We start from the raw sequence: 26,708 nt of genomic DNA on the forward strand, positions 1-26,708 counted from the left end.
AAAAGTAAATGTCAAGCTTTTAATTTGCAAATTTATTACATGTGCTTATAACTTTCTTAAGGATACTACTTAATATTAAGTGAGTTACAGTATAACGAAAAAAATCGCTGAAATTTGCTTGCTCTATAATAACTCATTCAAATTGCTTTCCTACCTAACTGATGCTAAAGCTAACCTTGATCCATCAAGAAATGCATGATTTAATTTGTAATTTTTTTTAAAGTAAAACACTTGGCTTGTTCTTTTATGGTCTAATGCCCCCCTAAGAATTTTCTAATTTCAAAGGAATTCCCTTTTGAACACTGATATTAGAACTTTTAACTGGCCGGTAAAGCGTTTCGCTAAATTTATTTTGCCCTCTGGTTATTGGTTAGAGTAGTAAGGAGACACTATTTTCAACTCCTTTTTCAAATCGAGTTGAAACTTGACGACGTCAAATCCACTCTGAAAGCGAGGCATCTAAAGGCTTAAAAGGTAGAGACTTTTTAATCACTCCTTCGATCTTATCGATAATTCCTGAGTCAAGATCATCAGGAGACACAACTTTGAGCACGCGTTCCTTTGATCCTAACGCTATTTTGACCAGCTCTGATTTGCTAACATTTTTACTTATTCCAACAGCGATTATATTCGACGTACAATTCTGAAAAAGAAGAAAAAAAATACAAAATTTACATTCAGTGAAGGTTAACAGAAAGTGCTATAGCCACTGAATACATTTAAGTCCTACATGTCATCATATTACCTGTAGAAAAAACTGCTTATGTGGCTTCAACAGCATGGCTTTCAAAAGACATAAGACATTTCATACGGACATTTTGATTGGACGAAAGTTACAATTGTTTTAGCTGCTTCAATTCTTTGAAGATTTGCCAATTTAGTATTGTATTTGTGGTGGCTTTTCTGAAGAGTGTCACAATTATTTTATATTTTTATTTTTTTTTTAGTTAAAGAAAACTGTTATGTTGAATAGTCATGTAAGGATGAAAATAAGCCCCAATAGTAAATAGGTAACTAAAGGAAAGGTGGTCAATATGCAAATTATCACCTAGCTAGGCCCTGAGTAAATAAATACTGCACGTATATTACAATACCTGGACAAAACCAGCTGAGACAAACGCGAGTCTAGTGCAAAAAAATCTCTTTCTAGAATGTCGCGACTGTTTTTCAGAAGGTTGCTTCTATACTCTTCTATCCTTGGTTAAACATGACAAAGGGAGAGAGGGGGGAAGGAGGACAGCGTACCTTTTATAACGGCAAGTGTCTCAACTGTTTGTCCTATAGTATAGACGTGCAATAATGTATAAGTGGAGCTAGGTGCCTGGGAGGACAAATTAATGATTTGCCTATCCTTCAACGTACCCTTACCTATCCACTAACAGGGTTAACTCCAGCCTTATATTACTACTATGCTTACCTTCATTATAGGTGATACAAGACTGTACGGGAGAGATTTCACATCAGTGTTCTCAGATGTGAAAACAATCATTACATTGTCCTCGTCTGGGCGGTCATTACATCCCTTGGAACAGAACAGCTTCCTGCTTGCGTACAACATGGCGAGATCGGTACGGTGCCCCCCAGGGATATACTTCACCCCTTCGATAATCGACTTTACGCTGCCGACTTGATCCACCTTCTGCAGGCTCATTACAAGTTCGGGTTTCTCACTATAGACGATGATTCCAAAATGAACGTTGGTGAAATGCTTATTGATAGAAATAACCAGCTGTGATACAAATGACTTCTGGCGCTCGAATTGGTCAGCAGTTACACCAAAGGAGCTGTCAATCAATATTCCTATGTCCATCCCTCCTCTTTTGACTTCACTTGCAGGTGTAGGTTGCGGTGACGTCGGAGGCAAAGGCAGTTCACTTTCAGCACCTAGAACATAAAAGCACCAATCATTAAAAACCTTTTGTTCAGTCCATCAGTTGATACCCCGATCTTTTCAGGCTTCTTTGCAATTCAGTTTAAATTGGATCATCTAAGATGATTGATCTCTTCTGACGCTCTTTCTGCAGTTTATACATATTAACAAGTTCAAATTCATCAAATGTACAATGAAAAGAAATGCATATTTTTACCATAAAATATACTGGAAAGGCAATACAATGATCAGAAATCTTAAATCTATGCAGCTACAATTACACTGTAAAACTACTTGGCTATCTTCCTCGTGTGGCAAATACTAACGGATAATTAAAAAATAAATGAATAAACAAACCAACCAACCAACCAATAAGAGTATCTTATTTCATTTTTTCTAACTTAATTATAACCTATTATTGCAACAATGATTATTTTCTCTCGGTCCTGAGGCTCGTTTCTCGAAAGCCCCGAAAACTTTTCGGGCCCGCAAAGCGATTTTTAATTATCTGTATCTTAAAAAACAGAAAAGTGTACAGGCCTGAACCTTTGTATGAAGGGAACCTCTGTTCAAACTAAAAATATGCGTATAAAAGTCTGCTCTATAATCATAAGGTTTGAGATTTTCCTATCGCTTTCCGAGTGCAAAAACTTTTCGGGATCTTCAAGAAACGGGCGCCTGGATGGGGGGAAAATATTCATCATAAGAGAAAAATAAGGAAGGTTTGAAATTTTTAAAAGTTTCAAAAAATATATTAATAGCTTAGGAGCTAAATGCAGTATAAAGAGCCAACTTTTGGCTTTTTGCTCCGAAAACTGGTCAGATTTCACAATTTAAAAAAAAATGATTTCTCTCTCTCTCTCTCTCTCTCTCTCTTGAGATATAAACTGTTATTTGGTTCGTTACCTGATGTGTCTCCTATGATAAATAATTCGGAAAAATGTTTTCTTTGTGGCGATTTTGCCCTTCCGTTAATGGGTCGTTAATTATAAGAATACGTTAATGAACAAGGGTTTTAATTTTTTGTCATACCTGCTGGAAATGGTGCCTTTGGATTGATGGGTCTTTTTGTAACTAAAATAAACAAACAAACAAACAAATAAATTTGAAGGAAGGAAGAAAGTTTGAACATTCTGTAACAACAACAACAAAATAAAAACAGAAAACTAGGCTTGGCATGAGCTAGCAAAGACTAGAGGCCATGAAAACTTAAATTGAACTAAATCTTGTCGAGAAACTTTCTCTGTAGCTGGGTAACAGTACTAGTATGGACAAAGTAAAAATATCAAAGACATATATGTGAACTGCGGATGAATGACAAAATAAATGCAATTATCCTCGCAAACTGCGAGGATTATTTCATTCATTTCATCATTTATCCGCGGTACCCACAATTGACCTGCTTCTAACGTATCAAGGCTTCATAGCTCAGTTCAAGAGTAAAGCAACGCACCGGCATTTCGCATTTTCATGGTTTCAGATCCCGTTGTAGCCTTGAATTTTTTTTTCAGGCTACAAAAAGCAATCGCTTAAATTGCTAACACACTGCGAGGATCATTCCATTCATTTCAGTACTGCAGTTGTTTCAGATCTGTTATACACGGTAGCTGTTCTTTGCTATAACACTCTAACTGAAAGTTAAATTGCATGACTTGCCTCTTTATAGAATGCTTACCTCTTCCATATAATTCAGCTCTCATACACATCCATCCTTTGTACCTGAGTGGGTAAATACGGACGTACGTGGCTTCCACGGGAACCGACAATACTTGTTTGGAGGTAAATTTAGAGTTCTTGTTGCCCTTGAAAACCTGTTTGACAAATGAAATAAAAATTTATATCAAAATATATACAACTCTATCGTTTACGTTAACAAAGTCCCGTTATGCTTATATTGTAACGATACCAATTATAACAACACTTTATTGGATTGCTTACAACTTATGCAATCTAAGCAAGGAGTTTAGAAATATCTCGGAAGACGGTCAACAGATGTCAGAAATCGTTGTGTTTCTTTTTACTAACTTTGCGGGAAATCTTCTCGCAATTGATGCTCCAGCTATTTTTTTCTTCATTCATGTTTTAGGAAACCTGCACTTCTTTTTAAACCAATCAGAATTGTTTTTTTTTATAAAGGTACGATCAAGCGTAGTGACCCGTAAGGCTAAAGCTTATCGCGGTTTCCGTAGCATTAATCTAATAGGAGTATTTCTACTTCCGCCTATATATATGGCATGATAGTCCATTGCTGGTTACCGCCACCCCACCACCAGCATTAAATTCGCCGTTACCTATTTACACACCTTGGTTGAGAGAGGCACTGTGAGAGCAAAGGGTCTTGACCAAGAATGCGACGCAGCGAACCCATTCGGGAGTTGAACTTGGACTGCTCGATCCAAAGTACAACGCACTAACCAATAAGCCATTAATTTTTTCGAATGTGTTAAATCCGTTAATATGCAGAAATCTATTTTTGTTTATTATTTATTTATTTTGCATGGTTATGAATATTTAATGTATGCGTTCAAATTACACATGCTGCCGCCTCTTATAAATAAAAAGGTATATTGCACTGTCTATTTCCTCGTGAAGGTACGTAAAATTATTTGCCTTGTCCTCGACGCATGCTGATTTGTCTTTGATAGTTAGGACAAGAGCGTCATTACATCATCAGCGGATCACGCTTGTATTCCTAATTAAAGATTATCCTAACTACAAAGAACTTTCTAAAAAACTAAAAATCCTAATGAATCGTAAAAGTAAGGATTAGAAACGATGCTCTTATGGCACCTTCTCCGTGATTTCGCTTTGTTTCAAGTGTGGACTTGCCTTAAGTGAATAATACTACTATATTTTTAAATCATCGTCTTTAGCGAGTTAACAAAGTTTCATATACTGAATCTATTGCATTTATATAAGATCGTTTTCATCTCAGTTGTCGTCGTCATCTGTTGTCGTCTCCGTGATCATTGTTGTCATCATCATCATTATCATCATCATCATCACCAAAAATATCAACAACAACAACAACAACAACAACAAGGTACCTTCAACTCTCCATCTTCCTCTAATGCCTGCCAATGATTTCCATCCTCGGAGTACTCTATGTAGTAATCTATAACATGCTCCCTGCCCTTGTTGTATCCAGTCCCTTGGGTGGCAATAGCACAAATCTCTTCCGCATCCGGCACATGAATTTGTAGGAATTCTTGTCCTACAGTAACTCCCAGGGAACACCAGGCCAGTGGACCATTTAACCGGCCATTGGAAGGCACGTATTCAGCGTAACTGGACGAGGCTTTGAAACTCGCACCTGGCAATTTTCCTCCTGCTTCAGCCCCGAGGGCATTGTCTTGACATGGAATTTCTTAAAGGGAAAGCAATGTTAAATAAAAATATTTCGCACCTTACTTTTTGTCTGTAAACCTGTATACATTATTTCATCCACACGAGTCCAACAGTCGTTTACGGATCGTTTATGCCTGTCTACAAACAAAGACACCTTTATCTGCGGAGAAAACTTGGACACAAAGTTGCAGGTTTTTGAGGCTTGTGAAAACCTTCCGAGTCAATGTTCACAACAATGCTGACAATGTGTGCTATATTGTGAATTTAATTATGATAACTCGCCATGGGACACAAAGCTAAGAACAATAACGGGCAATTACTTGTACAAAGAACTTTGAGAGAAGAATTCTCATGAATATTTCGTTTGTTGTCGGCTTCAGTCTCGGCAGTTCGTGCATACTCTTTAAATAAGTACGTACAAAATGACTATAAGGGTCCTGCGCGGCCTTAAGGTAACTCGGGAAGTTCGAGAAATTGGTAGTTAATGATCCTCTTTTCGAGGGCTGGTTGAGTTGTTGCTAAAGCAATACACAAGTGACAATGACACACTGGTTGTGGGTAAAATAAGGGTGGCAGGGAAGCGTGACTTGGGTCTAGGGGCCCAGGAGGGGAGCCCTCCTGGGGGAGGACAGATCAGGTGGTACCGGGGGTAGCCACCCTGGGTTAAATGTTCCGGACCTGCCTCCAGGGGTGAGGCCCATATCCCACAGTTCCGAGGGATTGTGAGAACCAGGGGGGGAGCCCCCCTGGGGGGAGTACAGATCAGGTGGTACCGGGGGTAGCCACCCTGGAATGGATATTTCTCCGGACCTGTCTCCAGTGGGCTAGAGGCTTACTGTGGGGTAAGGTGCAGCCAAAGGGTGCACTTCCCTGCCACCGACCTTTAATCTCAAACGCCAATACGATTAAGGTAAATAAAATAGGACAAAAGTCTGAGTAACAACATAAATCACTAGTTTTCATTAATACAGGAATGGTAGGCTTAAGCAACCACTGTATATAAAAGCAAACGCCAAGTATACCGTAAAGAACTGAATATGTGGGTAAAATGGCGAAACACAAGGGTTCCAATCATGGGAGGGAGGGTGGGAAAAAAGAACTTGTGAGGATCTGCACGAAGCAAACAATGATTGCAAGAGGCGTGTGTGTTCGAACTAGAGGTAAGGGGCATGCAGAGGGCACGTGAGAGAGCCGATTGGAACCATTGTAAGGCCTGCATTTACAGATATAAATCTACATTGGATCAGCTAAAATATTAAAGGATGCATTGTTAAACATAGGAACTCGTTGTTGTCGCCCGTGCTTGGACTTTGGGATCGAGTGATACTAGAGAGATCGGAGCATGATGAGATTCCTAGGTATGCGAGACATTAGAGCTATGGGATTACATATCGGAGAACATAGGAGTGTTTATCGTTTAACATACGAGTAGTTTATGAATAAAGTGTTACTAAACCAAATGTGCCTAGCTGTCTTGAGTGGTTTCTCTCAGGTCACATTAACATCAGTTTATTGTTCCCATAAACTTGAACTTAAATTGCAGAGTTCGACTGAATGAAGCAAGTCCAAGAGAAACAACTTTTGCTTCGAGTTCTCGGAGAGGTCGAGAAATCGAGGGTTCGAGAAATCGAAATTCCACTGGATACTTTTAATTGTACAAAATAAAACTACGAATTAAAACAAACAATTTTTTTCTTACCTGTTGCGGTGGTGGGAATTACTTCACCCCTTCCTACATGAACAAAATAAACAGCATTAAATTAAAGAAAGGTCTGACAAAGCTTAGCCATCTCACATACTTAAACTTTTTTACACCCGCTTTCAGTGTTACGTGCATAGCGGCTTTCTGTCGACATCCATCTTTCGACGTGCTAAATAAACAACACGGATCGAAATCCGCCAATCACAGCCCACTAGCATGACCTTCTGAACTTTTCGCACATTTGCATGAAACCAACAACGGTATGTATAGGTTTTGATTGGCTCATTTCAAACAGCACGTCGAAAGACGATGTCGAAAGATGATGTCGAAAGATGTTGTCGAAAGATGGATGTAGAAAGATGGATGTAGAAAGATAGCTATGCACGTAACACAGAAAGCGGGTGTAATATTGTAATTCATTTTCACTGAATTTTGCTTGTGTCATCTATTTATCTGGCTTTTTACTGCTGAAATTCAATAACTGGCGCATCGTGCCCATTTTTTCCTTAATACTGAATACCGTTATGTCACTCTGTCTGAACGGCGGAATAGGTCTGATGCTTTGAAGTGACGTCACTTGCTCAAAATCTACCCCAAGCCTCGTTTACATGCAATTTCTTTCAAACATTTGGCACTTTCTACAGTCTCTGTCTTGGTAAACTCTTTTCATCTTTATTTCTTGTTGACAAAGTTTGCAGGTTTCTAATTCGAATGTGAGGGTTACAAGGAACTTGGAAAGTCTGACATAAATCTCAAAAAAGTTAATATTGGTATTCGGCTCACCTATGACCGCGCCGTTTGTTACTAAAATAGAGAGAAATATATAAAAAGATAAGTTCAACATTCCGTAAGTCATACTGTGAAACTTTCTTATATTGATTGATTAATTGATTGATTGCCTGAGTGACTGACTGACTGACTGACTGACTGACTGACTGACTACTGACTGACTGATTGATTGATTGATTTATTGATTGATTGATTGATTGATTGATTGATTGATTGATTATTGATCGATCAATTGATCAAAAACCACAAAAAAGTCAAATCCACATTGTCTGAATAAAATAAAAATTTGAATCAAATCATTTTTTGTAATACAAATGTCAGCTTTACCTTCCTTTGGTGCTGCAAAAGAAAAGATACAAAAGATAAGGTTTTAGTTAATACCAAAAGATCTATATTCAACTAAAAAAAAACTGACTAACTTCAAGTTATATCAATTAACGCTAGACTCACCTTCTGTAGTTGTAATCTTTGGTGCTGAAAAAAAGTACGAAATATATGTTAGTCTGAGATACAGATGACTGAACTAGAAAATGAGAAAACGATAGAGGCAAAATCACAGTAAGATTTCCAATACAATAACAACACAAATGTTGTGTTTCACTTACCAACTGTAGTGGATATCTTTGGTGCTGGAAATGGAAAGACACGAAACATAAGATAATACTAATAGTTCAAATAACAGCGTCATCTGTAAAATAGTGGAACTCCGATATCGCGAAGTGCCAGGGACTAGGAAATTATTTTAATGATTAAAATTGGAAACTAACCTCTGTTATAATTTGCGAGAAAACGACCGAAATCTTCGTTATCGAGAATATTGGTGTTTGGTTTATGGTTATTTTGCTTTAAATTTAAACAATTACATTGCAGCACCCACTCAGCAAGTCACTATAGTGCCCTGTGACAGCCTGTAAGTAGTAGATAAAATATGAGCGGGAGATCTGTATGGGCGTTTACAATGGCGAGCCGCTAGGCGAGCCATTGTAAACGGCCATACAGATCGGACGCGAATATTTTATTCTACTTGAGAAATGAAAACAATAAATTGAATATAAAGTATTGTTATGCGAATCAGTAGAGATCTGTATCAAAAGTTAATGAATACTAATTAGCTGAGCAGGAGTTTGTATCAAAAGTTAATTCTTTCGTCTGATTCGTATTGGTGTTTACAGTTGTGTACATGTGATCTGAATACTGTGCTGGGATTGGTTTGCACCCTCATGAATTATTAATAAATTTTACAATGAGCTGTTTATTCCATCAGTAATTATTTGTTTTGCGTTTAATTTCAGTCGCGTGATGACATTTTTCTTTCTTGGATTCCGGTTATATGGTGGTAGAATTAGGTTTATAATTATTGACTGTGTTCGATGTAACAGGATTTTCTTTATTCCAGAAATCGTTATATCACGTTCTGTCCTATACTTGCACGGTAACTGTGCCAAGCCTGAAAAATATTGTTCGCTATACTGGAGACTTCTTCAGTTATATCCGGGTTTCACTGTGGTTATCTCAGGCGGCGGAAGTGAAATAAAAAACATGAAAGATAAAACTATTATTATTTCGATAAATAAAATTGCTAAACCTACCAACTGTAGTGGTCGTCGCTTGTACTGAAAGTTAAAAAAGGCAAACAAGGTAAGTTGAATATAATAGTGTTTACTAATAATAATTAAACAAAAAAAAACAAGTTCAATTAACATAAACATTAGACTTAAGGTATACCACCTACAAAAAGGTTAAGTTTGATTTAATGGTTAGACTTACCCTCTGTTGTAGTTATCTCTGGTGCTGGAAAAGAAAAGATAAGAAAGATAAAGATAAAACAATTATAGCAATAAAATAAGAAAGAAAAATCAAACAGATTTAAATGAAATTAACATTAGACTTACCATCTGTAGTAGTTATCTCTGGTGCTGGAAACAGAGGCACGAAAAAAGAAATTTAAAATTATGCGATTAAAATTAAAACAAAAAAGCTGAAAAACGCAGTTAACATTAACACTTGACCTACCCTCTGTAGTAGACATTTCTGATGCTGGAAATGAAAAGACGGGAAGGATAAGAAAAAGATAATAACAGAAATGTTAGAATAAAAAATAGTAATTAAAACAATTCTAAGTAACGTTTACGTCAGACTCACCATCTGTAGTAGTTATCTCTGGTGCTGGAAACAGAGGCACGAAAAAGAAGATTTAAATTATGGCATAAAGGGAAACAAGAAGAAAACTAAACCAATTTTAACTAACATTGCCACTAGACTTACCATCTGTAGTAGTCGTTTCTTGAGCTGGAAATGAAAAAGACGAAATGGATAAGAAAAAAATATTGGCAAAAATATTAGAGCAAAAGATATATAACGTAAAGTAAATGTTACACTTACCATCCGTAGTAGTTATTTTCGGTGCTGGAAAAGAAAAGGCAATAAACATGTGATTGTACGCTGGAATGGCACAAAACCTTAAACAATCTTACAATTATTAACGTTTGACTTACCATCAGTACTAGTTATTTCTGGTGCTGCAAATGAAAAGGAGTAATTGATAAGATTTTAAAAAGTGTTAAAATAGAAGAGAAGTTTAAACAATTTCAATTTTAAATTTCAAACATTAACTTTAGTCCTACCATCTGTTGTAGTGGAAGATAAAAAAAAAGCTTGTAAGATAAGATTACGTTTTAGCTACAATAACATTTAAACAAAAAAATTACCTCTAGTGACATTAGAGTTAGACTCACCTTCCGTCGTAGTTATTTCTGATGCTGCAAATAAAAAACACGTGAAAAATGAAATTAAAAAAAAATAGCAATTAACTTACAAAGATCAAAATTTTAAAAAATACAACATAAACACTATACTTACCATCCGTGGTAGAAACTTCTGGTGCTAGAAAAGAAAAGCATGAAAGATAATATTAAAAACATCAATGTTAGGTATTTTTATAACTTATAATTGTTATAACTTGAGTTAGAAAAAAAAACAAAAGAAACAAAAGATAACCATATTATAGCAATAAAACAAGAAATAAAGATTCACACAATCTAAAGTAACTTTCACGATAGACTGAACATCTGTAGTAGTCATCTCTGGTAATGGAAACAGAAGCACGCAAAATTGTGGGATTCACATGGAAATAATAAAAAAAAAATTTAACTTAATTAACACTTGTCCTACCATCTGTACTAGTCATTTCTTGAGCTGGAAATGAAAAGACGAAAAAGTTAAGAAGAAGATTATAGCAAAAATATTTGAGCGAAAAATACTAAAACAAATTAAATAATATTCACGTAACGTAAATGTTGTACTTACCATCTGAAGTAGTTATTTCTGGTGCTGGAAAAAATGGCAAAACAAAATATGAATTGTAAAATTGCCAAATACTAGAATGGCAAAAACATCTAAAACAATCTTAAAAACATCAACGTCAGACTTACCATCTGTAGTAGTAATTTCTGGCGCTGGAAATGAAAAGCCGTGATTGATAAGATTAAACAGATAGTGAAAAATAGAAGGAAATCGGTTAAAACAATTTCAATAAACATTATTTGTAGTCTTACCATCTGTGTTAGTTATCTTTGATGCTGGAGAATGAAAAGGCCAAAAATAATTACGTTATGACCACAGTAAAATTTGAACGAAATATAAGCAACCTCTAGTAACGTTAGCGTTAAACTCACCTTCTGTCGTAGTTATCTCTGGAACTGGAAATAATAAAAAAAAAACATGAAATATCAGAATTCAGAAAAAAGCAATTGACTTACAAAGACCAAGCACTGAAAACACTAATCGCGTCAATGTTATACTTACCATCGGTAGTAGTTACTTCTGGTGCTGGAAATGAAACGAATGAAAGATAATTTTAAAAAACAGATAAAGACTTGGGGCAACAATAAATTAAAAAAAAGTTGGTGACATCAATGTTATTCTTACCACTTGTAATAGTTAAATCTGGTGCTGGAAAAGAAAATGCAAAAACAAAGATAACCATGTTAGCATTAATATTTGAGCGAAAAATTTAAACCATATTAAGTAACTTTAACTTAAACGTTAGACCTACCATCTTTAGTCGTTATTTCTGGTGCTGGAAATAGAGGCACGAAACAGAAAGTTAAAATTATGAGATTCAAATGAAAACAAAAGAAGCCAAACCAATTTTAACTAACATTAATATTATACCTACCCTCTGTAGTAGTTATTTCTGGTGCTGAAAATGAGATTAAGAAAATGATATAATAAAAGGGAAAAATTTAGTCTTACCATCCGTGGTTGTCATTTCTGATGCTGGAGAATAAAAAAAACATTAAAGATTAGATTACGTTTTAGCTACAATAACATTTAAACGAAAAAATTACCTTCAGTGACATAAGAGTTAGGCCCCATCCACACTGACCCGGGTAAATTTGAAAACGCATCTTTTTTTCTCGGAATAGGCCAACCGTCCACACTGAAACGGCGTTTTCGGTCACCGAAAACGGAGCTTTTCAAAAATGCTCACCAATGAGCGTTTGGACTTGGAGCGTGAAAAAGTGTATTTTTATATTTTATTGTAAATAATTTTAGAGGGCCACTGGTTTGTTAGTATTTTTATGTTATTTTAGTGCTACCCTCGTTAAATAAAGACTTTACTTTTACTTTTACTTACTAATGAAGCGTATCGTTTTCAAATTTACCCGGGTTAATGTGGACGGGGCCTTGGACTCACCTTCCGTCGTAGTCATTTCTGGTGCTGAAAATCCAAAAACCATGAAAAATAAGATTTCAAAAATAGCAATTTACTTACAGAGACGCAAAACTTAGAAAAATCTACAACATTAATACTATACTTACCATCTGTGGTAGCTATTTCTGTTGCTGGAAATGAAAAGAATGAAAGAGGATATCAAAAATTAGCCATATACTTGCGACGACAAAAAAAAACAACAGTTCTATAGTGTCATCAATATAAGGTATTTGTACCACTTAAAGTTGTTATCACTTGTGTTGGAAATGAAAGGCCAAAAAACAAATAAAAAAAAGATAACCATATCGGCAAAAAAATAAGAACAAAAAATAGAATAATTTTAAGTAACTTTAACGGTAATAGCAAAAATATTAGAACGAAAAATACTAAAACAACTTCAACTAAGCTTACCATCTGTAGTAGTTATCTCTGTTGCTGAAAACGGAGACACGAAAAATTAAAACATTAAAATTATGGGATTCATGTGAGAACAAAAACAAACCAAACCAATTTTAACTAACATTAATACCAGACATACCCTCTGATGTTGTCATTTCTGGTGCTGGAAATGAAAAGACGGGAAGAATAAGAAATATAACAGTGAAGATATTAGAATGAAAAAAAAAACAACTAATGTTAACGTAACGTAAATGTAACAGTTACTATCTGTAGTGGTCATTTCTAGTGCTGAGAAAAAGGCAATAAAGATATGATTTACAAAATTGCCAAATAACAATGAAGTAATACAATGGCAAATAACGGTAATAACGTTAAATGGAGAAAAAAATAAAACAATTTAAAGTAACAATAACTTAAGTCTTGCCATCTGTTGTATGTACTTCTGGTGCAAGAAATCAAAAACATGAAAGAACAAATTTAAAGAAATATGAAAACACTTAAGACGACAAAAATGTCAAACTAAAGTAGTAAAATTTCTGTTATACGTACCATCAGTACTAGTTGTTTCTTGTCCTATGAAAAAACAACAACATGAAAGTTAAAATATCGAGAAAAAAAGCAATTACTGTACAAGGAACAAGTATGAAAAAAGATGTGAAAATAATATTGAATAAACTTAAAACAACGAAAAATACATTAAAAAGCTACAGCAATAACATGATGGTTAGACTTACCATCTGAAGTGGTTACCTCTAGTGCTGAAAAAAAATTCAAAGACATGGGAATTAATTTAAAACAACAAAAAGTATAACAAACTACGTCACTTTCGTAACATGATGAAAGGAAACAGAAAGAAAATGCAAAATACTTTGAACAAACAAAAGAGATCGTAGATGGTAGTACCATCAATCAGTTAAACCTACCATCTGTAGTAGTTACTTCTGGTGCTGGAAAAAGTTAAACACAATAAAATTGAAAAAATTGTCATAGACGTGAAACGATAAAAATTTAAACGCAGGGTAAAAAACAACAATGTTAGACTTACCATCTGTAGTGGTTACTTCTGCAGCTGGAAATGAAAAAGTTTTAAATAATGAAATTAAAAAAAATGATAAGAATTTAAACCAACAGTAAAACTATTAGATTACCATCTGTATTGGTTACTTCGGGTACTGGAAAGGAAATTGTTGAAAACAGTACATTTGAAAAAAAAAATATGAACTTTTAACGACAAAAATTGAAAGCTATGATAACAACAACAATATTAGACTTACCATCTGTAGTAGTTACTTCTGCCGCTGAAAATGAAAAAGTTCAAAACATAATATTGGCAAAAATAACAATGAACGTAGAACGATAAATACCAAAAGCTGCGCTAATAAGACTCAAAAATATTAATTTGGAAAATATTATAAACTTCAAATGAAAACAATTAAAACCATAGAAAAACAACAATGCTTGACTAACCATCTGTAGTGGTTACTTCTGGTGCTAGAAAAGAAAACGTTAAAAAACATTATAGTGAGAAAAATAACAATTAACGTAGAAAAACAATAACTAAGGTAGTAGACTATGAAGGTTAGACTATGATAATAAGCAGCAATGTTTCTCTTACCATCTGTCGTTGTAGCTTCTGCTGGGGGAAATAAAAACGTTTAAAAACATAATATTAAAACATATCAATTAAAAAAGAACGATAACAACCAAAATCTGTGCTAATAAGCATCAATATTAAACTTACCATCTGTAGTAGTTACTTCTGATGCTGGAAATGAAAACGTTAAAACAATAAAATTAAAAAAAAAGGGTTATAAACTTCAAACGACAAAAAATTAAAACTATGATGAAAACAACAATGTTAGACTTACCATCTGTAGTTGTTACTTCTACTGCTAGAAATGAAAAATTATTGGAAAAAAAAGACAAAATTAATTGTTATAATCTCAGAACGATATAAAATCTAAATTTATGGTAGGAAATTCAGTGTTAGACTTACCATCTGTAGTAGTTACTTCGGGTGCTAAAAACGACAAGGTATGGAATACAAAATTAAAAAAAATTAGAACGATAAAAATCAAAAGCTGTGAAAGAAAAATTGTTAGACTTACCATCTGTAGAGGATACTTCTGGTGCTGAAAACAAAAATGTATGAAAGAAAAAAGTTAAAAGACATATATTGAGTTGAAAAAACATAGGACAAAATCGATAGTAATAAACTTAAAACGACTTAAAATCTAATACTTTGGTAGTATCATCAATGTTAGACTCACCATCCGTAGTAGTTACTTCTGCTGCTGGAAATGAAAAAGTTAAAACAATAAAATTGAAAGAATTGTTATAAACTTCACACGACAAAAATTAAAAGCAAAGCTATGGTTTAAACAACAATTTAGTCTTACCATCTGTTGTAGTAACTTCTGGTGCTAAAAAATTAAAACCGTTCAAAAATGTTGATAAAACATAAGACAAATTGACAGTAATAAACTTACAACAACATAAAATCTAAAACTATAGTAGCATCATCAATGTAAGACTTACCATCTGTAGTAGTTACTTCTGGTGCTGGAAATGAAAAAGTATGGAATATGAAATAACGAAAACTTCGAACGGTAAAAAAGCAAAACCTGTAGTAGAAAAATTGTTAGACTCACCATCTGTAGTAGATACTTCTGGTGCTGAAAATGAAAAAGAAAACAAGATAAAATTAACGACAAAAATAAATAAAAAAAACTAAGGTAGAAACAGAAGATTAGACTCACCATCCGTTGTGGTTACTTCTGCTGCTGAAAACAAAAAAGTAAAAAATTATGAAATTGAAAAAATAGTTATAAACTTCAAACGACAAAAAAAAATAACTATGGTAAAATCAACAATTTTAGACTTACCATCAGTAGTGGTTACTTCTGCTGCTGAAAATGAAAAAGTTTTAAAACATAACATTAAGCAAAATAACAATAAAAATAGAATGATAAATACAAAAACTACGCTAAAAAGCATCAATGTTAGACTTACCATCAGTAGTGGTTACGTCTGCTGCTGAAAATGAAAAAGTTTTAAAACATAACATTAAGCAAAATAACAATAAAAATAGAACGATAAATACAAAAACTACGCTAAAAAGCATCAATGTTAGACTTACCATCTGTAGTAGATACTTCTAGTGCTGAAAATGAAAAAGTACAAAAGATAACATTAACGTCGAAAAACCAAAAACTAAGGTAGAAACATGAAGGTGAGACTATGATAATAAGCAACAATGTTACTCTCCGGTTGCTGCGGGAAACAAAAAAAGTTAAAAAAACATGATATTAAGAAAAATAATAATTAACAAGAACGATAACAATCAAAATCTGTGCTAATAAGTAACAATATTAGACTTACCATCTGTAGTAGTTCCTTCTGGTGCTGAAAATAAAAACGTTAAAACAATATTATTGAAAACATTGTTTAAACTTCAAGCAACATAACGACAAAAGCGTGATAGAAACAACAATGTTAGACTTGCCATCTGTAGTTGTTACTTCTGCTGCTAGAAAAGAAAAAGTTTAAAAACACAATATTGAGAAAAATGACATAATTGATAGTAATAAACTTAGAACAACATAAAACCTAAAACTATGGTAGCATCATCAATAATAGACTCACCATCTGTAGTAGTTACTTCTGGTGCTGGAAATGAAAAAGTATGACATATAAAATTACAAAAACTTGGAACGATAAAAAATAAAAGCTGTAGTAGAAAAATTGTTAGACTTACCATCTGTAGTAGTTACTTCTGGTGCTGAAAATGAAAAAGTATAAAAAAGATAAAATTAACGAAAAACAAAAACAAAATCTAAGGTAGAAACATGGAGATTAGACTTACCATCCGTAGTGGTTACTTCTGCTGCTGCTGAAAATGAAAAGTAAATAATAATAAAATTGAAAATGTTTTTATAAACTTTACACAACAAAAAATTTAAAAAAAAACAATGTTAGACTTACCATCTGTAGTTGTCACTTCGGCTGCTAGAAAGCAAATAGTTTTGAAAAAATAATATTGAGAAAAAAAAAAACAATAAACGTAGAAGAAAGATAAGAAAATCGATAGCAATAAACTCAGAACAATATCAACTCTAAAAATATGAAAGCAACATCAATGTTACCCTCACCATCTGTAGTAGTTACTTCGGGTGCTAAAAAGGAAACATAATGGAACATTAAATTAAAAAAACTTAAAATTGTTAAAAATCAAAAACTGCGGTGGAAAAAATTGTTAGACTTACCATCTGTAGTAGATACTTCAAGTTCTGAAAATAAAAAAGTACAAAAGCTAAAGTTAACGTCAGACTATGACAAAGATATTAAGTAACAATGTTACACTTACCATCTGTAGTTGTAACTTCTGGTGCTGAAATGAAAAAGTTAAAAGACATTATATTGAGAAAAATAACAAAAAACGTTGAAAAAAACATAGAACAAAATTGATAGTAACAAACTTAGAACGACATAAAATCTGATACTATGGTAGCATTATCAATGTTCAACTTACCATCTGTGGTAGTTACTTCTGATGTTGTAAATAAAAGAGTATAAAATTTAAAATTAACGACAAACATTAAAAACTGTGCTGAAGGTTAGACTCACCATCTGGAGTAGTTACTTCTGCTGCTAGAAATGAAAAAGTAAAAAACAATTAAATTGAAAAAATTATTATAAACTTCAAACGACAAAAATTTAAAACTATGGTTAAAACAACAATTTTAGACTTACCATCTGTAGTTGTTTCTTCTGCTACTGGAAATGAAACAGTTAAAAAAATTGAAAAATTGTTATAAATTAAAACAAAAAATTGACAAAAAACAAAAAATTAAAACTTTGGTAAAACAACAATTACCATCCGCAGTGGTTACTTCTGGTGCTAGAATAAAAAATGTTCAAAAATTATATTGAGAAAATAATAAAAAACGTTGAAAAAACATAGAAAAAATTGATAGTAATAAACGACATAAAATCTAAAAATATGGTTACATCTTCAATGTTAGACTTACCATCTGTAGTAGTTACTACTGATGCTGCAAATGAAGAAGTTTGAAACATAAATATGAGAGAAAGAACAAAAAACGTTAAACAATGAAAAAATAAGGCGTGGTAATAAAAACAATCAATCTTGAACTTACCATCTGTAGTAGTTACTTCGGCTGCTAAAAAAGAAAAAAGAATGGAATATTTAAAAAAAATTAGAAAGATAAAAATCAAAAACTTTGGTAAAAAAGGGGTTAAACTTACCATCTGTAGTTGTTACTTCTATTGCTAAAAATGAAAAAGTTTAAAAAAATCATTGAGAAAATACATAGGACAAAATTGATTGTAATAATCTTAGAACGACATAAAATCTAAATCTATGGCAGGAAAATCACTGTTAGACTTACCATCTGTAGTAGTTTCTTCGGGTGCTAAAAACGACAAAGTATGGAATATGAATTTAAAAAAAACTTGGAACGATAAAAATCAAAAGCTGTGGTGGAAAAATGTTAGACTTACCATCTGTAGTAGATACTTCTTGTGCTGAAAATAAAAAAAAGATAAAAGATAAAATTAACGACAAAAATCAAAAACTAAAGTAGAAACATGAAATTTAGACTCACCATCTGTAGTTGTTACTTCTGCTGCTGGAAATGAAAAAGTTTAAAAAAAATTAAAAAAATGTTATAAACTTCAACGACAAAAATGTAAAACTATGAAAATAAAAAACCATGTAGTAGTTATTTCTGTGTTATTTCTGTGCTAAAAGTAAAAGGGTTTTAAACATAATGTTGAGAAATATAATCATAAACAAAAAACTATAAAAATAGAAAAAACTGTGCTAATGAGTATCACTGTTACATATCTGGAATTTTCCCCCAAACAGCGCACGCTCTTATTGTCTAACTATTGTAATTACAACATTAGACTTACCATCTGTAGTAGTTATTTCTGGTGCTGAAAATAAAAAATAATCATAAATAACATTTAAAGAAATAAATAACGGTATAAATCTTAATCTTGATAGAAATATAAGAAAAAACGACTAACCTATGCTAGTTATATTAATGGTAAACTTACCATCTGTAGTAGTTTTTTCTAGTCCTGGAATTGAAAAAGTATGAAATATTAGCAATTAACACATAACAACAAAAATCGAAAACTTTGTCAGTAACATCAATGTTAGACTTACCATCTGTAGCAGTCATAGTAGTTGCTTCTAAAGCTGAAAATAAAAAAGTTCAAAAGATAAGATTTCAGGAAAGAGAAATAAACATCTAATACTATGCTAGGGTAAACGTACAATCTATAGTAGTTATTTCTGTGTCACACTTACCATCTGAAGTAGTTTCTTCGGGTGCTAAAAACGACAAAGTATGGAATATGAATTTAAAAAACTTGGAACGATTAAAATCAAAACCTGTGGTGAAAAAAAATGTTAGACTTACTGTCTGTAGTAGATACTTCTGGTGCTGAAAATAAAAAGAGATAAAAGGTAAAATTAGCGACAAAAATCAAAAACTAAAGTAGAAACATGGAATTTAGACTCACCATCCGTAGTAGTTTCTTCTGCTGCTGGGAATGGAAAAGTTTTAAAAAAAAATTAAAAAAATGTTATAAAATTCAACGACAAAAATGTAAAACTATGAGTATAAACAACAATATTAGACTTACCATCAGTAGTGGCTACTCCTGGTGCTAAAAGTAAAAGGGTTTTAAACATAATGTTAAGGAATATAATCATAAACAAAAAACGATAAAAATAGAAAAAACTGTGCTAATGAGCATCATTGATATATATCTGGAATTTTTCCCCAACAGCACACGCTCTTATTGTCTAACTATTGTAATTACAACATTAGACTTACCATCTGTAGTAGTTATTTCTGGTGCTGAAAATAAAAAATAATCATAGATGACATTAATAGAAATAAATAACGATATAAATCTTAATCTTGATAGATATAACGACTAAGCTATGCTAGTTATATTAAGAGTAAACTTACCATCTGTAGTAGTTTTTTCTAGTCCTGGAAGTGAAAAAGTATAAAATATTAGCAATAAACATAAAACGACAAAAATCGTAAACTTTGTCAGTAGCATCAATGTTAGACTTACCATCTGTAGCAGTCATAGTAGTTGCTTCTAAAGCTGAAAATGAAAAAGTATAAAAGATAGGATTTCAGGAAATAGAAATAAACATCCAGTACCCGATGACAGTTTCAGGACATAAAGGACGAAGGATAACCCGAATAAGTTCATTGTGTCCAACAATTCAGACAACAAATGAGGATCTTGATAAATAGATTGTTATATTTCAGCTTGGACACAATGAACTTATTCGGGTTATCCTTCGTCCTTTATGTCCAGAAATAATCATCTAATACTATGCTAGTAATAATACAATCTAAAGTAGTTATTTTTATGTCACACTTACCATCTGTAGTAGTCATTTCTGGAGCTGGAAATCAAAAAAAAATAGAAAGGAAAGATAAATATAGCAGTGATAAATTCACTTCAAGTAATATTAATGATACACTTACCATCTGTAGTAGCTTTAACTTGGGCTGCAACTAAAATTGTACGAACGATAATGTTAAGATAATAGATAAAATTTAATGCAAGCATAAAAAAGTGCAGTTACTTAGATTAATTTGAATGAAATACTAAAACTAAAACAACAAAGCTTTGTGAAGTTATGTCTGATTCTGCTAAAAAAACAGCACAAAGTATATAACTGAAGTTAAACTCATAGTGGTAAATTAGATTCAAATACAAAATTTAAAATTATTTCGATGTATGTGACATTTTTAAAACGGCTTACCATCTGTAGTAGGCATCTCTGTACCTGCAAATAAAAAGGTACGAAAGATAAAGGGAAATTAATACCGATAAAATAAGAATTTATTACAAAACTAAAACCACCTAAAAATAACATCAATGTGAAACTTACCATCTGTAAAAGTTATCACAGGTGCTAAAAATGAAAAGGCATGAAAGATAAGATAAAAGCGAACATAAAGCGATAAAAATAAAAACTGCCGTAATAAGCATTAATGTTAGACTTACCATCTGTAGTAGTTTCTTCGGGTTCTAAAAACGACAAAGTATGGAATATGAATTTAAAAAAAACTTGGAACGATAAAAATCAAAAGCTGTGGTGGAAAAATGTTAGACTTACCATCTGTAGTAGATACTTTTTGTGCTGAAAATAAAAAAAGATAAAAGATAAAATTAACGACAAAAATCAAAAACTAAAGTAGAAACATGAAATTTAGACTCACCATCTGTAGTTGTTACTTCTGCTGCTGGAAATGAAAAAGTTTAAAAAAAATTAGAAAAATGTTATAAACTTCAACGACAAAAATGTAAAACTATGAAAATAAACAACCATGTTAGACTTACCATCAGTAGTGGTTACTCCTGGTGCTAAAAGTAAAAGGGTTTTAAACATAATGTTGAGAAATATAATCATAAACAAAAAACTATAAAAATAGAAAAAAACTGTGCTAATGAGCATCACTGTTATATATCTGGAATTTTCCCCCAAACAGCGCACGCTCTTATTGTCTAACTATTGTAATTACAACATTAGACTTACCATCTGTAGTAGTTATTTCTGGTGCTGAAAATAAAAAATAATCATAAATAACATTTAAAGAAATAAATAACGGTATAAATCTTAATCTTGATAGAAATATAAGAAAAAACGACTAACCTATGCTAGTTATATTAATGGTAAACTTACCATCTGTAGTAGTTTTTTCTAGTCCTGGAATTGAAAAAGTATGAAATATTAGCAATTAACAAAGAACAACAAAAATCGAAAACTTTGTCAGTAACATCAATGTTAGACTTACCATCTGTAGCAGTCATAGTAGTAGCTTCTGATGCTCAAAATAAAAAAGTTCAAAAGATAAGATTTCAGGAAAGAGAAATAAACATCTAATACTATGCTAGGGTAAACGTACAATTTATAGTAGCTATTTCTGTGTCACACTTACTATCTGAAGTAGTTTCTTCGGGTGCTAAAAACGACAAAGTATGGAATATGAATTTAAAAAACTTGGAACGATAAAAATCAAAACCTGTGGTGAAAAAAAATGTTAGACTTACTGTCTGTAGTAGATACTTCTGGTGCTGAAAATAAAAAAAGATAAAAGGTAGAATTAGCGACAAAAATCAAAAAGTAAAGTAGAAACATGGAATTTAGACTCACCATCCGTAGTAGTTACTTCTGCTGCTGGAAATGAAAAAAGTTTTAAAAAAAATTTAAAAAATGTTATAAACTTCAACGACAAAAATGTAAAACTATGAGTATAAACAACAATGTTAGACTTACCATCAGTAGTGGCTACTCCTGGTGCTAAAAGTAAAAGGGTTTAAAACATAATGTTGAGAAATATAATCATAATCGAAAAACGATAAAAATAAAAAACTGTGCTAATGAGCATCATTGATATATATCTGGAATTTTTCCCCAACAGCGCACGATCTTATTGTCTAACTATTGTAATTACAACATTAGACTTACCATCTGTAGTAGTTATTTCTGGTGCTGAAAATAAAAAATAATCATAAATAACATTTAAAGAAATAAATAACGGTATAAATCTTAATCTTGATAGAAATATAAGAAAAAACGACTAACCTATGCTAGTTATATTAAGAGTAAACTTACCATCTGTAGTAGTTTTTTCTAGTCCTGGAAGTGAAAAAGTATAAAATATTAGCAATAAACATAAAACGACAAAAATCGTAAACTTTGTCAGTAGCATCAATGTTAGACTTACCATCTGTAGCAGTCATAGTAGTTGCTTCTAAAGCTGAAAATGAAAAAGTATAAAAGATAGGATTTCAGGAAATAGAAATAAACATCCAGTACCCGATGACAGTTTCAGGACATAAAGGACGAAGGATAACCCGAATAAGTTCATTGTGTCCAACAATAGACAACAAATGAGGATCTTGATAAATAGATTGTTATATTTCGGTATAAGCTATACCATCATCAGACATGATGGTATAGCTTATACCGAAATATAACAATCTATTTATCAAGATCCTCATTTGTTGTCTGAATTGTTGGACACAATGAACTTATTCGGGTTATCCTTCGTCCTTTATGTCCAGAAATAATCATCTAATACTATGCTAGTAATAATACAATCTAAAGTAGTTATTTTTATGTCACACTTACCATCTGTAGTAGTCATTCCTGGAGCTGGAAATATAAAAAAAAATAGAAAGGAAAGATAAATATAGCAGTGATAAATTCACTTCAAGTAATATTAATGATACACTTACCATCTGTAGTAGCTTTAACTTGGGCTGCAACTAAAATTGTACGAACGATAATGTTAAGATCATAGATAAAATTTAATGCAAGCATAAAAAAGTGCAGTTACTTAGATTAATTTGAATGAAATACTAAAACTAAAACAACAAAGTTTTGTGAAGTTATGTCTGATTCTGCTAAAAAAAACAGCACAAAGTATATGACTGAAGTAAAACTCATAGCGGTAAATTAGATTCAAATACAAAATCTAAAATTATTTCGATGTATGTGACATTTTTAAAGCGGCTTACCATCTGTAGTAGGCATCTCTGTACCTGCAAATAAAAAGGTACGAAAGATAAAGGGAAATTAATACCGATAGAATAAGAATTTATTACAAAACTAAAACCACCTAAAAATAACATCAATGTGAAACTTACCATCTTTAAAAGTTATCACAGGTGCTAAAAATGAAAAGGCATGAAAGATAAGATAAAAGCGAACATAAAGCGATGAAAATAAAAACTGCCTTAATAAGCATTAATGTTAGACTTACCATCTGTAGTAGTTTCTTCGGGTTCTAAAAACGACAAAGTATGGAATATGAATTTAAAAAAAACTTGGAGCGATAAAAATCAAAAGCTGTGGTGGAAAAATGTTAGACTTACCATCTGTAGTAGATACTTCTTGTGCTGAAAATAAAAAAAAGATAAAAGATAAAATTAACGACAAAAATCAAAAACTAAAGTAGAAACATGAAATTTAGACTCACCATCTGTAGTTGTTACTTCTGCTGCTGGAAATGAAAAAGTTTAAAAAAAATTAGAAAAATCTTATAAACTTCAACGACAAAAATGTAAAACTATGAAAATAAACAACCATGTTAGACTTACCATCAGTAGTGGTTACTCCTGGTGCTAAAAGTAAAAGGGTTTTAAACATAATGTTGAGAAATATAATCATAAACAAAAAACTATAAAAATAGAAAAAACTGTGCTAATGAGCATCACTGTTATATATCTGGAATTTTCCCCCAAACAGCGCACGCTCTTATTGTCTAACTATTGTAATTACAACATTGGACTTACCATCTGTAGTAGTTATTTCTGGTGCTGAAAATAAAAAATAATCATAAATAACATTTAAAGAAATAAATAACGGTATAAATCTTAATCTTGATAGAAATAAAAGAAAAAACGACTAACCTATGCTAGTTATATTAATGGTAAACGTACCATCTGTAGTAGTTTTTTCTAGTCCTGGAATTGAAAAAGTATGAAATATTAGCAATTAACACAGAACAACAAAAATCGAAAACTTTGTCAGTAACATCAATGTTAGACTTACCATCTGTAGCAGTCATAGTAGTAGCTTCTGATGCTGAAAATAAAAAAGTTCAAAAGATAAGATTTCAGGAAAGAGAAATAAACATCTAATACTATGCTAGGGTAAACGTACAATCTATAGTAGTTATTTCTGTGTCACACTTACCATCTGAAGTAGTTTCTTCGGGTGCTAAAAACGACAAAGTATGGAATATGAATTTAAAAAACTTGGAACGATTAAAATCAAAACCTGTGGTGAAAAAAAATGTTAGACTTACTGTCTGTAGTAGATACTTCTGGTGCTGAAAATAAAACGAGATAAAAGGTAAAATTAGCGACAAAAATCAAAAACTAAAGTAGAAACATGGAATTTAGACTCACCATCCGTAGCAGTTACTTCTGCTGCTGGGAATGGAAAAGTTTTAAAAAAATTTAAAAAAATGTTATAAAATTCAACGACAAAAATGTAAAACTATGAGTATAAACAACAATATTAGACTTACCATCAGTAGTGGCTACTCCTGGTGCTAAAAGTAAAAGGGTTTTAAACATAATGTTAAGGAATATAATCATAAACAAAAAACGATAAAAATAGAAAAAACTGTGCTAATGAGCATCATTGATATATATCTGGAATTTTTCCCCAACAGCGCACGCTCTTATTGTCTAACTATTGTAATTACAACATTAGACTTACCATCTGTAGTAGTTATTTCTGGTGCTGAAAATAAAAAATAATCATAGATGACATTTATAGAAATAAATAACGATATAAATCTTAATCTTGATAGATATAACGACTAAGCTATGCTAGTTATATTAAGAGTAAACTTACCATCTGTAGTAGTTTTTTCTAGTCCTGGAAGTGAAAAAGTATAAAATATTAGCAATAAACATAAAACGACAAAAATCGTAAACTTTGTCAGTAGCATCAATGTTAGACTTACCATCTGTAGCAGTCATAGTAGTTGCTTCTAAAGCTGAAAATGAAAAAGTATAAAAGATAGGATTTCAGGAAATAGAAATAAACATCCAGTACCCGATGACAGTTTCAGGACATAAAGGACGAAGGATAACCCGAATAAGTTCATTGTGTCCAACAATTCAGACAACAAATGAGGATCTTGATAAATAGATTGTTATATTTCGGTATAAGCTATACCATCATGTCTGATGATGGTATAGCTTATACCGAAATATAACAATCTATTTATCAAGATCCTCATTTGTTGTCTGAATTGTTGGACACAATGAACTTATTCGGGTTATCCTTCGTCCTTTATGTCCAGAAATAATCATCTAATACTATGCTAGTAATAATACAATCTAAAGTAGTTATTTTTATGTCACACTTACCATCTGTAGTAGTCATTTCTGGAGCTGGAAATATAAAAAAAATAGAAAGGAAAGATAAATATAGCAGTGATAAATTCACTTCAAGTAATATTAATGATACACTTACCATCTGTAGTAGCTTTAACTTGGGCTACATCTAAAATTGTACGAACGATAATGTTAAGATAATAGATAAAATTTAATGCAAGCATAAAAAAGTGCAGTTACTTAGATTAATTTGAATGAAATACTAAAACTAAAACAACAAAGTTTTGTGAAGTTATGTCTGATTCTGCTAAAAAAAACAGCACAAAGTATATAACTGAAGTAAAACTCATAGCGGTAAATTAGATTCAAATACAAAATCTAAAATTATTTCGATGTATGTGACATTTTTAAAGCGGCTTACCATCTGTAGTAGGCATCTCTGTACCTGCAAATAAAAAGGTACGAAAGATAAAGGGAAATTAATACCGATAAAATAAGAATTTATTACAAAACTAAAACCACCTAAAAATAACATCAATGTGAAACTTACCATCTGTAAAAGTTATCACAGGTGCTAAAAATGAAAAGGCATGAAAGATAAGATAAAAGCGAACATAAAGCGATGAAAATAAAAACTGCCGTAATAAGCATTAATGTTAGACTTACCATCATGTCTGATGATGGTATAGCTTATACCGAAATATAACAATCTATTTATCAAGATCCTCATTTGTTGTCTGAATTGTTGGACACAATGAACTTATTCGGGTTATCCTTCGTCCTTTATGTCCAGAAATAATCATCTAATACTATGCTAGTAATAATACAATCTAAAGTAGTTATTTTTATGTCACACTTACCATCTGTAGTAGTCATTTCTGGAGCTGGAAATCAAAAAAAAATAGAAAGGAAAGATAAATATAGCAGTGATAAATTCACTTCAAGTAATATTA

General features: G+C 32.1%; 1 protein-coding gene and 2 long non-coding RNA genes across 3 annotated transcripts; all 3 read right to left on the reverse strand.

Moving 5' to 3' along the window:
* On the reverse strand, positions 1–26,631 carry LOC144657838 (uncharacterized). Its single transcript, XM_078518200.1, has 94 exons — positions 26,616–26,631; positions 26,306–26,329; positions 26,177–26,200; positions 23,137–23,166; positions 23,030–23,053; positions 22,623–22,655; positions 22,511–22,534; positions 22,364–22,387; positions 22,172–22,195; positions 22,049–22,072; positions 21,946–21,969; positions 21,834–21,857; positions 21,690–21,722; positions 21,578–21,601; positions 21,431–21,454; positions 20,267–20,290; positions 19,948–19,980; positions 19,836–19,859; positions 19,698–19,721; positions 19,504–19,527; positions 19,381–19,404; positions 19,278–19,301; positions 19,166–19,189; positions 19,022–19,054; positions 18,910–18,933; positions 18,763–18,786; positions 18,094–18,117; positions 17,985–18,008; positions 17,856–17,879; positions 17,702–17,725; positions 17,578–17,601; positions 17,452–17,475; positions 17,192–17,215; positions 17,091–17,114; positions 16,977–17,000; positions 16,810–16,833; positions 16,691–16,717; positions 16,583–16,606; positions 16,471–16,494; positions 16,331–16,354; positions 16,207–16,230; positions 15,965–15,988; positions 15,838–15,861; positions 15,711–15,734; positions 15,585–15,608; positions 15,477–15,500; positions 15,364–15,387; positions 15,225–15,248; positions 15,096–15,119; positions 14,934–14,957; positions 14,822–14,845; positions 14,694–14,717; positions 14,567–14,590; positions 14,441–14,461; positions 14,293–14,316; positions 14,100–14,123; positions 13,871–13,894; positions 13,749–13,772; positions 13,560–13,583; positions 13,375–13,398; positions 13,090–13,113; positions 12,965–12,988; positions 12,838–12,861; positions 12,534–12,557; positions 12,409–12,432; positions 11,964–11,987; positions 11,764–11,787; positions 11,637–11,660; positions 11,514–11,537; positions 11,384–11,407; positions 11,264–11,287; positions 11,141–11,164; positions 11,016–11,039; positions 10,881–10,904; positions 10,569–10,592; positions 10,445–10,468; positions 10,205–10,228; positions 10,092–10,115; positions 9,975–9,998; positions 9,852–9,875; positions 9,723–9,746; positions 9,602–9,625; positions 9,477–9,500; positions 9,299–9,322; positions 8,315–8,338; positions 8,160–8,183; positions 8,037–8,048; positions 7,704–7,724; positions 6,918–6,950; positions 4,918–5,237; positions 3,546–3,681; positions 2,903–2,944; positions 1,418–1,884; positions 1–643 (listed from the first exon to the last, which is right to left on the reverse strand). The coding sequence occupies exons 1-94, from the start codon at positions 26,629–26,631 to the stop codon at positions 434–436; spliced, it is 3,339 nt and encodes a 1,112-aa protein (XP_078374326.1). The 3' UTR covers positions 1–433.
* LOC144656061 (uncharacterized) lies at positions 23,664–24,025 on the reverse strand. Its single transcript, XR_013571253.1, has 4 exons — positions 24,001–24,025; positions 23,880–23,903; positions 23,776–23,799; positions 23,664–23,687 (listed from the first exon to the last, which is right to left on the reverse strand). It is a non-coding gene; the product is annotated as an uncharacterized LOC144656061 (long non-coding RNA).
* On the reverse strand, positions 24,196–24,735 carry LOC144656060 (uncharacterized). Its single transcript, XR_013571252.1, has 5 exons — positions 24,711–24,735; positions 24,599–24,622; positions 24,455–24,487; positions 24,343–24,366; positions 24,196–24,219 (listed from the first exon to the last, which is right to left on the reverse strand). It is a non-coding gene; the product is annotated as an uncharacterized LOC144656060 (long non-coding RNA).
* Positions 26,632–26,708: the final 77 nt, after the last annotated feature.

Source organism: Oculina patagonica, chromosome 6 (genome assembly GCF_052425735.1).
Source record: "Oculina patagonica isolate OP01 chromosome 6, crgOcupat, whole genome shotgun sequence".
Lineage (NCBI taxonomy): Eukaryota > Metazoa > Cnidaria > Anthozoa > Scleractinia > Oculinidae > Oculina > Oculina patagonica.